Source organism: Megalobrama amblycephala, linkage group LG1 (assembly GCF_018812025.1).
Source record: "Megalobrama amblycephala isolate DHTTF-2021 linkage group LG1, ASM1881202v1, whole genome shotgun sequence".
Taxonomy (NCBI): domain Eukaryota; kingdom Metazoa; phylum Chordata; class Actinopteri; order Cypriniformes; family Xenocyprididae; genus Megalobrama; species Megalobrama amblycephala.
In genome coordinates, this window is record NC_063044.1 from 47,770,630 (window position 1) to 47,785,488 (window position 14,859).

General features: G+C 37.3%; 1 protein-coding gene across 1 annotated transcript in view; it reads left to right on the top strand.

Annotated features, from left to right (window-relative positions):
• The window catches only part of crhr1 (corticotropin releasing hormone receptor 1), a 96,253-nt gene that overhangs the window by 63,828 nt on the left and 17,566 nt on the right, over positions 1–14,859 (top strand). Inside the window, exons 5-6 of the mRNA XM_048197343.1 lie at positions 7,941–8,061; positions 14,680–14,833. Of these exons, the coding sequence (XP_048053300.1) occupies positions 7,941–8,061; positions 14,680–14,833 (275 nt within the window). The remainder of the gene's footprint in view (positions 1–7,940; positions 8,062–14,679; positions 14,834–14,859) is intronic.

The following is a 14,859-nucleotide window of genomic DNA, read 5'->3' on the forward strand; positions in this document are numbered from 1 at the left end:
TTACCATTACAGATGAATAGGTGTTTATATCTCAAGAAGGTCTGTAATACCTGTAGAAAGATGTCCATCCATTACCATATATATAAAATATTAAAAGAAAAATATTTTAAATAACTCTAGTGTGCACTTCCGTTTAAAAGTTTGCGGTTGGTAACATTTTTTTTTTAATGTTTTTGAAAGGAGTCTCTTATGCTCACCAAGGCTGCATTTATTTGAAAAAAAAATAAAACAGTAGAAACAGTAATATTGTAAACAAAAAAAAAAAAAAAATTCTTGATGCATTAGAGCAGCAGTCACCAACCTTTTTAAGCCCAAGATCCCTGACCTCGACCTTTATGAAAGACAAGATCTACTTGATAGAAAAAGACAGCCCAGATTGTATTTAGTATTTTTTTCGTGGCCAATTTAGATTCTGATTTATTTATTTATTTTTACAAGCAAATTGGTTGATTCTGATACTGGTTGCAGGTATTTATTATTATTATTATTATTATAAACAAAAATACATAGCCATTTCAAATTAGAGGGAACCACTGCTTTTTAACCACAGTCCAAACAAAGATGCTGTCACATTGCATGAGCAGTTTTTTTTATTTGAAAAATTTAAAGCAAAAACAGAATGGTCTGACTTTATCTTTGTGAAATTATAAATGCCACACACACAAAAAAAGCATGAAACAAAAACAGCAGGCTGAATGAGACACAGATTCACTCTCTGACAACAGGTGGCGCAGCAGTGATACAGTGTTTCCTTGGTTACGGCTGTAAACAAAGCTGAACTGCGCTAATAATTAGCTACTTTATTTGGAAGTAAGACGAAAATAAAATGACATTGCCATCGAAATTTTTCTGAAGACAGTCATTCCTTTTAGAGATGCATTCATATAACCCTTCCCGCCTAATTCAATATTTATATTTTCTTCCTATATTTCGAGCATCGTGAACAGTGAGCTGCTCTGCCTGCTACAGAATTTTCTCCTCTTCGCGTCCGTCTTCAGCGTCTCTGGCCTCTTGTTAACGGCCGTTTACAGACTCGGACATGATGTGGGCTATTTACCTTTATCACTGTCCCTGTAGCTCCCGAAAATAACAGAAAAATAAATGCAAAAATACAGTACAAAGACTGGAGAAATGTAATATATTTTTGCAGTCATATTTCTGTTGTTTTCGCGAGCTACTGGAACAGTGATGAAGATCGACGGGTTGGCGACCACTGCATTAGAGGGTTAGTTCACCCAAAAATTTAATTTCTGTCATTAATTACTCACCCTCATGTAGTCCCAAACCCGTAAGACCTTCAATCATCTTCAAAACACAAATTAAGATATTTTTGATGAAATCAAGGGTTTCTGAACCACACATAGGCAGCAACGACGTTGCACCTTTTGAGGTCCAGAAAGGTACTAAAGACATTGTTAATATCGTCAACGTGACTGCAGTGGTGCAACCTTACTGTTATGAAGCAACAAGAATACTTTTTGTGCGCAAAAACAAAACAAAAATAACGACTTTATTCAACAAATTCATCTGTCCTCTGTCATACTGCTACACTGTTTTCATTGTAGAGCTTCAGTGTTTACATCCAAATGGCGGCTCAGTATCTGGACATGTGAGCAGCATGACACATGCGTGTGATGCTGACGCAGAAGCTGGCCAATAATGTGCCTGCGTTCAGACATAAAGGCTGTTTCTCAATTCCAAGAACGCAGAGAACCGTCTTGAGTTCTCGTGGAGTCTGGTCTTGCCAGGCGACCTTTAAAGAACGAACTCAGAAGGACGCGAGGACACAGAACGCATCATTTGAGAATTGAGATGTGCTGCGATCTTGTTGCTCAACTGACTGTCCCAGCATCTTATAAGTTTCTAATGCACAATAAATACAACATAACATCACGAACAAATGTCATGACCTATTAAAAGTTTTCTTTCATATTATTATAGACATTGTTTTCATATAATTTTATATCTTTTTATTTCACCATGTGTATTTATGAAAATGAGTAGCCTTTGTGTTACATGTTTTGTCAATGTTAAGATTCTTTTTTAAATTCCAATAAAATACTACAGGCTTTCTTCAGGTTATCGCTTAATTTTAATAAAGCAAAACAAACAGACAGATGTTTACTTTCACGAGCCATCACATCTATGCGAGCTTGTAGCGGAAATCTCATAAGTGAGAACGAGAACTTACAGGCTTGCAGGCTTCCATATGTCGACCGCCCGCAGCGCCTTCTGGGATTTTTAACGGTTCGATTCTCTCAAGTCTGCATACGATGCATCCTCGATATCAAGAACACATCCGGGTACTTTCATGCATCCTCTGTTCTTGCGTTCTTGAGTATTGGAACTGAACTTCGATGAGCAAGAGCACAAGGACGCAAGATTGCTTAAGAATGCATATTGAGAAACAGCCATACACAGTAGCTCTGCAACAAAAATAGTGTAGCTGTATGACAGGGGACAGACAAATTTGTTGAATGTTATTTTTGTTTTGTTTTTTTGAACAAAAAGAATTCTTACCATTCTTGAACCACTGTAGTCATGTCGACGGTTTTAACCCTTAAATGCATACCTCGGGTCTTTAGTGACCCATTCATTCATCGTCATTCATTACCCTCCTCCTCGTTCATTTTTTAAAGTTAGACATCAACCTTCTTGGTATTCCTCAATCAATTCATTATAAAGAATATAACAAGAAAAAAATCCTAAAATTATAAAAGAATGCCTATTTTTGTATTCATTTTTTATAAAAATTGTATAGGGTCGCAAACGACCCGAGGTGTGTATGAGTGTACGTATTTTTTCTGCACAATAATAATTGAATGACGGATGACGGAATAAGTGCAATTCACCTTTATTCCACAAAGTGGCAATGTCTGATACACAATGCTGAAGTGACGACTCATTCAGACAGAAAACGAAATAATAAGAAAAACATGAAATGGCTCAGCGATTTACTGCAGAGCAAGTACTGAACGCAATCAAATATGACTGTAACTGTTACAGGATGAATCTGGTGAAGCTGTTAGCGATCGAAATATTGATTTTGAAGATGTTGAAAATTATATAGTTTTGAGAATATGTTTGAGATCGCGAATGGGCTCATATTCGTGACCTCAACCATAAAACTAGCCTATTATTTGCTGAATTTACTGGAAAATGAGCTCTGACGAGGACAGTGATGATGGCATAAAACATCTGCTCAAACTGAGCCCTTTCAAGCTCCAAAAGGTAACAAAATATGCTTTATTTCATTCTTCTGTAATTGTTACTCTAATATCAGAGGAGTTTTATATTATCGCGAAAGGTAGAGATCCTTCTGTGTTAGATATTGATCCGGGTCGATAAAGACCCAAATATGTAAGAATGATTGGCGAAACAGTCATGCATTTAAGGGTTAACGATGTTTTTAGTACCTTTCTGGACCTCAAAAGGTGCAATGTCACTGCTGCTTATGTGTGGATCAGATACCCTCGGATTTCATCAAAAATATCTTAATTTGTGTTCCGAAGACAAACGAAGGTCTTACAGGTTTGGGAAGACATGAGGGTGAGTAATTAATGACAGAAATTTCATTTTTGGGTGAACTAACCCTTTAAGCTAAGATGCTTTAAATCCATTCTGTAGATTTTCCCCTGTTGGAAAAGGTTAAAACTTGAAAGAAAAACTGCCCACCATCTGGGCCCGCCTGTAGTTCAAGCTTATAATTGCAGACTATAGCATATTTAATAAAAACTGATGTTCTTTTTTTTTGTAAGGAAACATTTTAAAAAGGCTTTGCCTCTCATGAGCCTCTCATGCTGATGTTGTTTTCTTTTTAAGTTTGATCTTCTAATGAGATGCACAGGCAGAGAGACAAAGGCTTTGGTGTTGAGCAATGTCATAATTTGATTCCCTGCATCCCTTGCAATAAATGAATTTCCCCATGACTAGCATCTTCCTGCTGAGATGAGGCACAAATGCACAACTGAGGCAACTGCTAACTGTGTTTATGGGATTTGTTTGTTTGAGTGTGCGAGTGCAAATGTGTTTATGGATCTGTTGTGAATGTGAAATGCATTAAACGTGCATCCAGAATGTTTGATTTTTTTTTTATTATTATTTCATTTATACAAATCTCACAGCGAATCACATGGGCCCTCATTTATCAAACGAACGTAGAAACCAGCGTACATTCGAACGGAAAAATCAGCTTACAACAACGCTCAAGTGTGATTCATTAAAGGTGCCCTAGATTCAAAAATTTAATTTACCTCGGCATAGTTAAATAACAAGAGTTCAGTACATGGAATGTCAGTACAGTGAGTCTCAAACTCCATTGTTTCCTCCTTCTTATATAAATCTCATTTGTTTAAAAGACCTCCGACGAACAGGCGAATCTCAACATAACACCGACTGTTACGTAACATGATATTTTAGTGATATTTGTAAATTGTCTTTCTAAATGTTTCGTTAGCATGTTGCTATGTACTGTTAAATGTGATTAAAGTTACCATCGTTTCTTACTGAATTCACGAAGACAAGAGCTGTCGCTATTTTCATTTTTAAACACTTGCAGTCTGTATAATTCATAAACACAACTTCATTCTTTATAAATCTCTCCAACAGTGTAGCATTAGCTGTTAGCCACGGAGCACAGCCTCAAACTCATTCAGAATCAATGTAAACATCAAAATAAACACTGTACTTGCGCGATTAGACATGCTGCATGACGAACACTTTGTAAAGATCCATTTTGAGGGTTATATTAGCTGTGTGAACTTTTTTTATGTTGTTTAAGGCAAGCGCGAGCTCTTGGGGCGTGGAGCACGAGATTTAAAGGGCCACACACCCTGAATCGGCTCATTTCTAATTATACCCCAAAATAGGCAGTTAAAAAAATGAATTAAAAAAAATCTATGGGGTATTTTGAGCTGAAACTTCACAGACACATTCAGGGGAAACCTTAGACTTATATTACATCTTTTTTTTAAAAAGTTCTAGGGCACCTTTAAACTTTTGTATGCGGCCAATTCCGTCGCACGAATGAACAGGTGTTGATAAATGTGGCGGCTGAAAACTGTCGTCATTTAAATATCACGCCCCAGATTTTAAAAACCTCTCCCTTTACGACACAGAGAAACGTAACCCAGCCATGAAGAGGAAGTAATCGCATGAAAAATTAAATTAATTTAAATAGTAATACTGGTAAATAAAACTGAATTGGGCTCACATAGCCTACCTCTCTCATTCGGGAAGAATCCAAACGTTTCCGTATTCGCGATGTAACATTTATTGCTTGCTGAAGTACTGTTTATTATGTAAACAAGGCTTTATATTTCACTCTTGTTTCAATATCCACGTAAAACATCATCCTTCGCATGCGCAAAAATGTGTTTGGATGGGTGTTGCGCGCGCCGACTGGTACAGATCTACTCCTATAGCGGACCATTAAACTGAGCAGTGTTAAATGCTTCTGCATTTTAGTTAGCTGAAAAATGGCTGAAATGTAAAGTTAGCTGGAAATGAGCATACGCACAGTTTTCTGGCGTATGATCATTTGATAAATGAGAGCCAATTTGATTGAAACTCTCATTTCTTTGTCAGTTGACAGGAAAAGTTATTGGTTGGAGACAACAGCTTTCTCTCTCTCTCTCTCTGTTTTATATTCGTTTCCTTTGAGCTGTCAGAGTTAATTGGAAAAGAGGTCAGAGGCTCATAGAGAGAGTGAAAGATTGATGTTAATCAGCTCTTATGGGCATAAACATTCATGACAACATCATGTTCCTGTCCAGCAGCCAGTGGAACTTAAACTAATCAACAAAATATGTTGAACTGGTTAAATGAGTGATGTTATCATCGCTTAATACCCCTTAACAGGTTAACTTTCCAGGGAAGAGGGTGAGAAATAAACCCCGATGTTTCAGTGTACATTTCATCTGGCATAACTCAACTTTCAACATGCATGAGGAAAGTCAGCCCATTTTCCATATGAAATGGTAATATGTCTTCATGGGATCATTATGAATATGACTGCGCCAACCCGTCTATCCTTTGCAGTGAGAGTTACATTTTTTTAAAAATAGATGTTCTTTAATGGCACTTTCTTCTCATTTTTGTGATTCTTAGATGATTAAAACAGTTCTTGATGTTTTTCTATTGATTTTTTTTTTTCCTCTTGGGGTCTGCTTGTGGCAGTGAGAAACTGCCCTAAGAGTTTATTAAATTCTCATGCTTCTGTAAATTATTCTTTTGTTCTTCTGATCTAGGAAGTTTTGCTGCTTATCAAATAATGTTGATGGTTTTGATTTGGAGGTCACTGTTGGTCTTTAGTCAGTCGTAAATACTTCAGGCTTCAGCCTGAAGCTGATATCACAGGCAAACTGACCTTTGAGTCGCAATTCTATTATTTATGCAATAACTTAAAAGAATAAGAGAAAGAAGCAGAAAAAGAGGGTCATTTACAACACACACCGTGAACAGATAAAAATGCATGAGGATCACTGACTGTCAAGTTCAGATGTGATTTTGATTCAGTTTTGAACCCTAGACTTCTTGCATTCTAATCGAAACTTGACTAACACCTCTGACTCTTAACTATTAAAAAGATGCTGTTGATTTTTTTCTTCTTTGTTTTATCATGTTTTATCTCGCCATGGCACGAGCCAGAACTGGCACTGAAATTCATTCATAAAAAATAGCAGCATGACGCCCCAATAGATGTCGCATATCACATAAACAGTCCTGAAGCCAAATAAAGGTCATTGAATAACAAATTCTCTTTCAGATGTTCTATCGCAAGGCAAAAGTAAAACAAAACAGCTGATAAAATTTTTAAGCAGATGTGTTGGTAAAAATAGAAGCTTGCAGAGAAATCTTGATGCCGTTCTATATCAGCACACACGAGAATATACAACATTAAATGAGGAATATGGTGCAGAAAATATTCTTTAGCCTTTCTGCCTGTGTTTATGCTGTGATTTCCATTAGGCCAAAACCTTTCAACGCTTCATGACACAAATCTGGGCAGTCAGTCTGAAAGCCAAGTTCACTCAAAGTGCATCGAGTTTGCCCTCAACTTCTGGACCTGCTCCAAATCGACACTATCCTGACTGGCAGTTTAGTGTGTTGCTTATAGAGCAGCTTCTTCTGTGTCTTGAAGCCTTTCAGAACCAGGAAACCTGTTGTAAAATGCTGAAATGTTGGAGTGTAGCTTTTCAAAGCAGCAGCCTGATCCAAATGTTTCTCTTAAGGCACTGGTGACATTTTCTGCAGTATAAAACACACAAAGAAGGACTGTTAGGCACCATGTTTAATTTCGTTTTCAGTACCAAACCGTTTTTTTCATTGCTTTTACCACCCTGACACCAAAATTCTAATGGAAATGGATCAAACTAAAAGAATGGCGATGGAAAAAACAGCACATTTTCACTATGAAGAGGTGTTTGTCATTATTTACAAAAATCTGTATGATTTTCTTTTTTCCGTGGAACATAAAAGAAGGTATTTTGTGAAATGTAATGTGTTTTTTGTCCATACAATGGAAGTCAATGGGCACCAAAACTGTTTGGTTAGCAGCAGACTTCAAAATATGTATTTTGTGCTACACAGAACAAAGTCAGTCATTAAGTCAGTCAGTTTTTAATCAATCGACACCCTTTGTATATATCATACGGGTTCTGAATATGAACTATGGCGTACTTGAAGATGCAATCGCTTTACGCAGTCGGTGTGCCATTTAAAGATAAACATAATGTGCTCTGATGCGACTGCATGCTGAGAAAACTCAACAACACAATGGATCTATCAATACAACAACATGAAGTCATGCTGCGAATGTATTCACACCCTGTGAAAAAGACAACTAAAAACCCTGATAAGAAGAGTGTTTTTCATCTAACATCTTAAATCTTTCTTTCTATCTTTCGCCTCCTCCATCTTTCCTTCCTCTCCATTCTCAGGAGTATCCGGTGTCTGAGAAATATCATCCACTGGAACCTGATTACGGCATTTATCCTGCGAAATGCCACCTGGTTTGTGGTGCAGCTCACCATGAATCCAGAGGTGCATGAGAGCAATGTGGTGAGTAAACACAAAGACAAATATTCTCTCCTTCTCCTATTACTTTCCTTTCAAAATACACAACCAGTGCACACACAATCCGTTGTTCTTTTTTCACAATACACGCACACCCGCTCTTCTGTTCAGTCCATTGTCTCACTTCAATCCACTGTTATCCCCTCATTCTGTAGGCACACATGCCGAGAAACACAAGTTCATTAACTTCATTCAAAGACTGTCCCTGACACCTGGGTCTTCGTTTCTGCACTCATAACAGGCGTTGAAGTCGAACTAGATTGGCACTAGACGTGTATCGGTGGGTGTTTTGGGTGGGAATGCAAATAGCTCATCGTCCACTATGCTTTGCCGAGAATTAATTAGCCTCCACATTTCTCTTAATCAACTCATCTGAGTCGAGCAATTAATTCATCTACCACCATGCCAATATCAGTCCCAAAGGGCTCTTCCATCTTACATTCAAATTCAGCCTCATAATCTATAGGGCACATGGCTTTTCGGAAGGTATCAGAGTTCGATTTTTTTTTTGCTGTTTTGCTGTTGCCAAAGCATAATTTGTACCTATTTATTATGCAAGGGCCGACTTAATTGCCTCTTCATGCTAAGATTTTGCACGGCAGCACATTAGTTCTACCTCTGAACTCCCCTAGAGGGAAACTTAAAAAAGAAGGCAAAAACTTGCAAGGTGTTTTCAGACTTAAGTGGTTGTTACTCATTCCTCCAGGTCTGCATATAGACAGCAGTGGCCTAATTCTCCTAGTTTCCAATCAAGTAAAGCTCCTTTGAGATGTTTGAAAGTGATAAGAAATGATTTGTGGGCAATTGCTAACCATTGACCTGACTAGATGAAAAAAAAAAAAAAAAATAGCCTTCTTGGAGAGAATGGAGAGCTGGAGGCTGTTTAACTGTGAATAAAACTGTGTAAATACGCAATGTCATTGATGCACTTGTTTTGAATCATTTCAATTACGGTTCATGCAAGTGATCCCAGTTGCCTTTTGGTTAATACAAAGAACATCTTGACTCATTCGATCTGCTTCGCTTAACGAGGTTAAGCTTTGCATTGTCTTTTTTTTTGCTGTATGTACAAGATGCAGCCATTTAGGAAAGGCTCATAAGTCAGAGCCAACTGCTTTTCATTGAGTTTTATTGCACAAAATGACACATTTATTGTGAAATGTGTCACTTTGTGGAGAATTTATGCAATGCCAGTTAATGAAAGACATTGTTCAGTAAATAACTGCAAAATTAGCAATAAAGATCCTGCAGAAGCTTATAATCTCTACAAGGTCCTAAATTCCTGTCACACCAGGGGGCCTATTATGAAAGAGGGTTGTAAAATTCTTCAGAAGTACTTCTGAGAGCCGAAAGGCTTTATGACTGAAGGAGCTTTTAATTTTTTTCCCACTATTTCACATGTTGAAGTAAAATCGTTACCACAGAATACATGTAATAGTCTATGGACTATTAGCTCGCTGATTAATGCCTGGAATAGATGAGTCTACAATAGTTTCTCAAGCCCATAAGGCTGATATAAGTGTTAGCCTGAGATTTCGCTTTCTTCTGCAGATTGTAAGAGAAGTCACCCCTTTTACAGAGAAACCGCAGGTCTGAAAGTTTATAATCTTTCAGTGACACTTGAATTCCCACTTCAGTCATAACTCATACCTGTAATCTTCAATCTTGAGCCGAGAGTGTCTTGAGTTTTTATCTTCTCGTGAGACAACAACTTGACAGAGCTCAGTGATGAAATATAGCCAAAACAAAGGAGCGGAGGGTAGGATTAAACAGGATTAAACAGGGCCTTGACACACACACAGAAGCCCCTCTGATGTGCCAGTATGTCTCTTGCAAATGTCAGGAACATCTCAGCTTTTTCATCCAGCTGCAGTACTGTCATGCTGTCTGTAAAACATTTTGTCATTCACAATTTTTTTTTTGTTTGTTTTTTTTCTCGGTCAGTTGCTTATATTTATACATGTACTCTATGTGTACATAAAAAGTATGTACCCTACTGAAGTTTGGGGGTAGTGAGATTTTCTCTCAACAAGGCTGTGTTTATTTGATCAGTTTTAAAGGTGCACTATGAAATGATTGGCCCAGTTAATATACAAAACTGCGTGAATTTTGCGGATTGCTTTGGTTGTGCTTCGGCTCTGTGTGAGTGTGCGGATGAATATGATTATCCTACTGCTTATAAAACATTCACTACTAGGCTTAAGAGATAAAACCAGTTTAGATGGAAAGGATTTCAAACTGACTGCATGAGGACGTTACTGTAGCTTCACCCATTAACCCTTTGAGCGGTACAGTCCCACATATGGGATTTTTTTTTTTTTTCTGTGCCCCCGAGAGTACGGTCGCACATATGGGATGTTTATTTCTGTGCCCCTGGGCGTACAGTCCCACATATGGGATTTAGAACGTTCAGCGACGTCACGAAACTGCCAGATTCAAACTGTGCTTTCGCACTTTCAGCTCTTGTCATTTATCACAACTATGCAGTGTTTTCAACCACATGTTTTTTTTAAGGTTTCAGACATTTAAATACACATAAGCACCAGTAAAACAATACATTTAGAGTTTATAAAATACACACTGATGTCAGACATCAGTGGATGCAGCAATAACAATACATTCAAATATAATTTGGCAATGTTTTTTCATTTCAGACACACATAATGGGCCTAAGTAATTATAAAGTTTACTCTATTATTCTTCCAGTTCACCAGCCACTTACTTGCATGTATTTTGGGAGAAACTGATGAATTCACCTGCTGTAAATCCGACTGACGGGACTCTCTGAACAGCGGAGCAAACTAAGATCTCGCATTACAGATCAAGATAAAGATCATTTATAAAGGTTTTTAAATGACAAAACACACTCACTCACACACACATATTTGAGAATCAGAATATCAGATAGTTGATGACATAAGCAAATTTGTGAATATTTTAAATCAAAAGGGTAAACGTTCTAAAATAATGGTCGTCTAAAAAAAACTCACTCTGGGGGTCAGCTAGAATATTTTAAACACACTTGAAAGGGTTAATAGACACGGTAATTCCTTGAAAACAAAATTCTAGCACAGCGCTACAATAAATACCTTACTCACCCTTTGAGTAATAAAAACGCCTTCTCCACATCACTTTTACAACATTTAAAACCTATGCCACTCCCATATGCGTCAAAGTAGCCGCAACAAATATATATTAGGGCTGTCAACGTTAACGCATTAACGCATGCGATTAATTCAAAATCCTTAATGTGTTAAAATAATTTAAGGCAAAAAGCATGCGAAAATGCATCATAATGTAATTTACGTCATGCAGTTCGATGATCTTAAAGTCCATGCTGATTATATCAGAGATGGCAGAGAGAATTATTCATTCCAGTGTCTGTTTCGCTTTAAAACACAAACTCTCTGTCATATTGTGTTATTGTATTTGAAAAGTGCGAGCCCTCCCACATCGCGCTGTTCCTGTCTGAACGGAATGTCGAAACATCCCACTGCTGTATGGCCAGCCAGATAATATGAAAACTATGTTTCTCTGCTGGATAAAGCAAACCAGCTTCTTGCTATGAATGTTTTGATGGATGAGGATTGCAATCAACGTAAAGACGATTGCGGTGACGTACAGGAGTACATTAAGCACGCATGAGTCTGTTATATTGATGGGCAAACAAATCATGCATGAGCGCTGATCATTGTATTTATGCACAGACACATTTCAGTACATTCACGTTGTTTTCACACACATTCAGGATAATGTTTGGATTTGTCCTGTGTATGTTGCTGTGTACTTTAGTATATATGCAGGTCAAGGCGGCTGTTTAGGACGTTTTTTTTGGCATCTCCAAACTTCAATATCGCAACTTGACTTGTCTAAAATATTAACAAGCTCTTTGCTGTTGCACATACTATACACTGTGAATTTTGAATCAGTTTTTTGATGTGATTTTTTATGGGTGCTTTGGTGTACATAAATGTATGAATTATATGAAATCATATCATTTGGTTATTTGGTGTTCTTTTTTGGATTTGGAATTTACCTTGAAAAAAGCTGAAAAATACAGTTTTTTGAAAATCACACTTCAATCTGATGGTTTACTTTGCTGGATATAGGCAATGATGGCAAAATGGACGTATTAAACAAGATAAATGATATATGCTTGATTTGACAATTACAAATTGACAGCCCTAATATATATATATATATATATATATATATATATATATATATATATATATATACATACACACTGTTGTTATTATTACTTCAGTAATATATATTCATAAATTATGTATTCATAGGAACTATTTAATTCATACACCCATAATATTTACTAACAAAAAAAATAATAATCTAAAACCCTTTTTTCTATATGAAACCTTATGATTTTGGAGGCAGTTAACCTTCTGCATTGATTTAATTGTTTTTCTATGTAAATAAATGCTAGACGTACAATTCAAAACAATAAGACACATCGCAAAATTAAATGTTGATAATTTAAAGGTGCCATCGAACGTTTTTTCACAAGATGTTATATAAGTCTAAGGAGTCCCCTGAATGTGTCTGTGAAGTTTCAGCTCAAAATACCCCATAGATTTTTTCTAATAAATTTTTTTAACTGCCTATTTTGGGGCATCATTAACTATGCACCGATTCAGGCTGCTGCCCCTTTAATTGCTCGCGCTCTCCGCCCCCTCCCGAGCTCTCGACTTTCAGCTAAGTTCACACAGCTAATATAACCCTCAAAATGGATCTTTACAAAGTGTTCGTCATGCATACTGCATGCATACATCGGATTATGTGAGTAGAGTATAGAATGAGTTTGATGGTGTTCCGTGGCTAACGGCTAATGCTACACTATTGGAGAGATTTATAAAGAATGAAGTTGTGTTTATGCATTATACAGACTGCAAGTGTTTAAAAAATGAAAATAATGACGGCTCTTGTCTCCGTGAATACAGTAAGAAACGATGGTAACTTTAACCACATTTAACAGTACATTAGCAACATGCTAACGAAACATTTAGAAAGACAGTTTACAAATATCACTAAAAATATCATGTTATCATGGATCATGTCAGTTATTATTGCTCCATCTGCCATTTTTCGCTGTTGTCCTTGCTTGCTTACCTAGTCTGATGATTCAGCTGTGCAGATCCAGACGTTAATACTGGCTGCCCTTGTCTAATGCATTGTTCATGGGCTGCCATATGCAAATATTGGGGGCATATTAAAGGTCCCGTTCTTTGTGATCCCATGTTTCAAACTTTAGTTAGTGTGTAATGTTGTTGTTAGAGTATAAATAAAATCTGTAAAATTTTAAAGCTCAAAGTTCAATGCCAAGCGAGATATTTTATTTAACAGAAGTCGCCTACACCGAACGGCCAGTTTAGACTACATCCCTCTACTTCCTTCTTTAATGACGTCACTAAAACAGTTTTTTGACTAACCTCCGCCCACAGGAATACACAAGAGTTGCGTTTGTAGAGTGTGTTTGTCGCCATGTCGTCGAAACGCTGTTATTTTCATCCCGCAGTCCAATCACCGGGTCTGATTCCGGCTCAAATTGATAGGGTAAAATTAAAGACACGTTTACAATAACACTGAGCGCGTGCATCTCCACGTTATGGTAAGAGGCGTGACCTTTCCGGGCAAGGTTCGCTAAGATGCTGTCGAATCACAACACAGGAACCGCTGGCACAATCAGAACTCGTTACGTATTTCTGAAGGAGGGACTTCATAGAACAAGGAAGTCATCAGCCCGTTTTTATGACAGTGGAAACAGCGGTATACAGATAAGTAAATTATGTGAAAAATACTGTGTTTTTTTACACGCAAAACATGAACACATGTTATATTGCACACTATAAACACAATCAAAGCTTCAAAAAAAACACGAAAAACGGGACCTTTAATGATCCCGACTGTTACGTAACAGTCAGTGTTATGTTGAGATTTGCCTGTTCTTCGGAGGTCTTTTAAACAAATGAGATTTATATAAGAAGGAGGAAACAATGGAGTTTGAGACTCACTGTATGTCATTTCCATGTACTGAACTCTTGTTATTCAACTATGCCAAGGTAAATTCAATTTTTCATTCGAGGGCACCTTTAAATTGTTGCGTTGTTCAGTGTTTGCACTGAACTACTTTTGATCTGCCAAAAACCTTAAAGATTTCATATTCACATAGGACTTTAATTTTGATATTGACCATCTGTAATACATCCTTAGAGGTATTGTACTTCTGATAGCCCTGTCATGAGAAGCGATAACCCACTGGCTTTTATCATACTTTCATCTAAATCTGTTCCATCCCGAGGCCTCGTTTCAGACCCCTTGCTCCATTCTACCCATCTGTATTGTCCCTTCTTTTGGAGTAGAAAGGTTTTATCCCTGCTTGGTGTTTGAACTCAGTTTCAGTCATAACGCGTAGACATTCCACACACACGTATGCACGCACAAGCTTTCATTTCCCTTAAGCTATTAAAATAAAAGCATTTTAAAACAGAGAATGCTTACAAGAAGTGGCATAGTGATCTCCTAGGGCACAATTTAGGACAGTTTCTAAACATCTAACTTGATTTCTCTTTCTCTCATTGCTTTCAGATCTGGTGCAGGCTGGTCACAGCAGCATATAATTATTTCCATGTGACCAACTTCTTCTGGATGTTTGGAGAGGGCTGCTATCTGCATACAGCCATAGTACTGACATACTCCACAGACAAACTGAGGAAATGGATGTTCATCTGTATAGGTTGGTGTAAGTATCCCATGATGCACAACTGA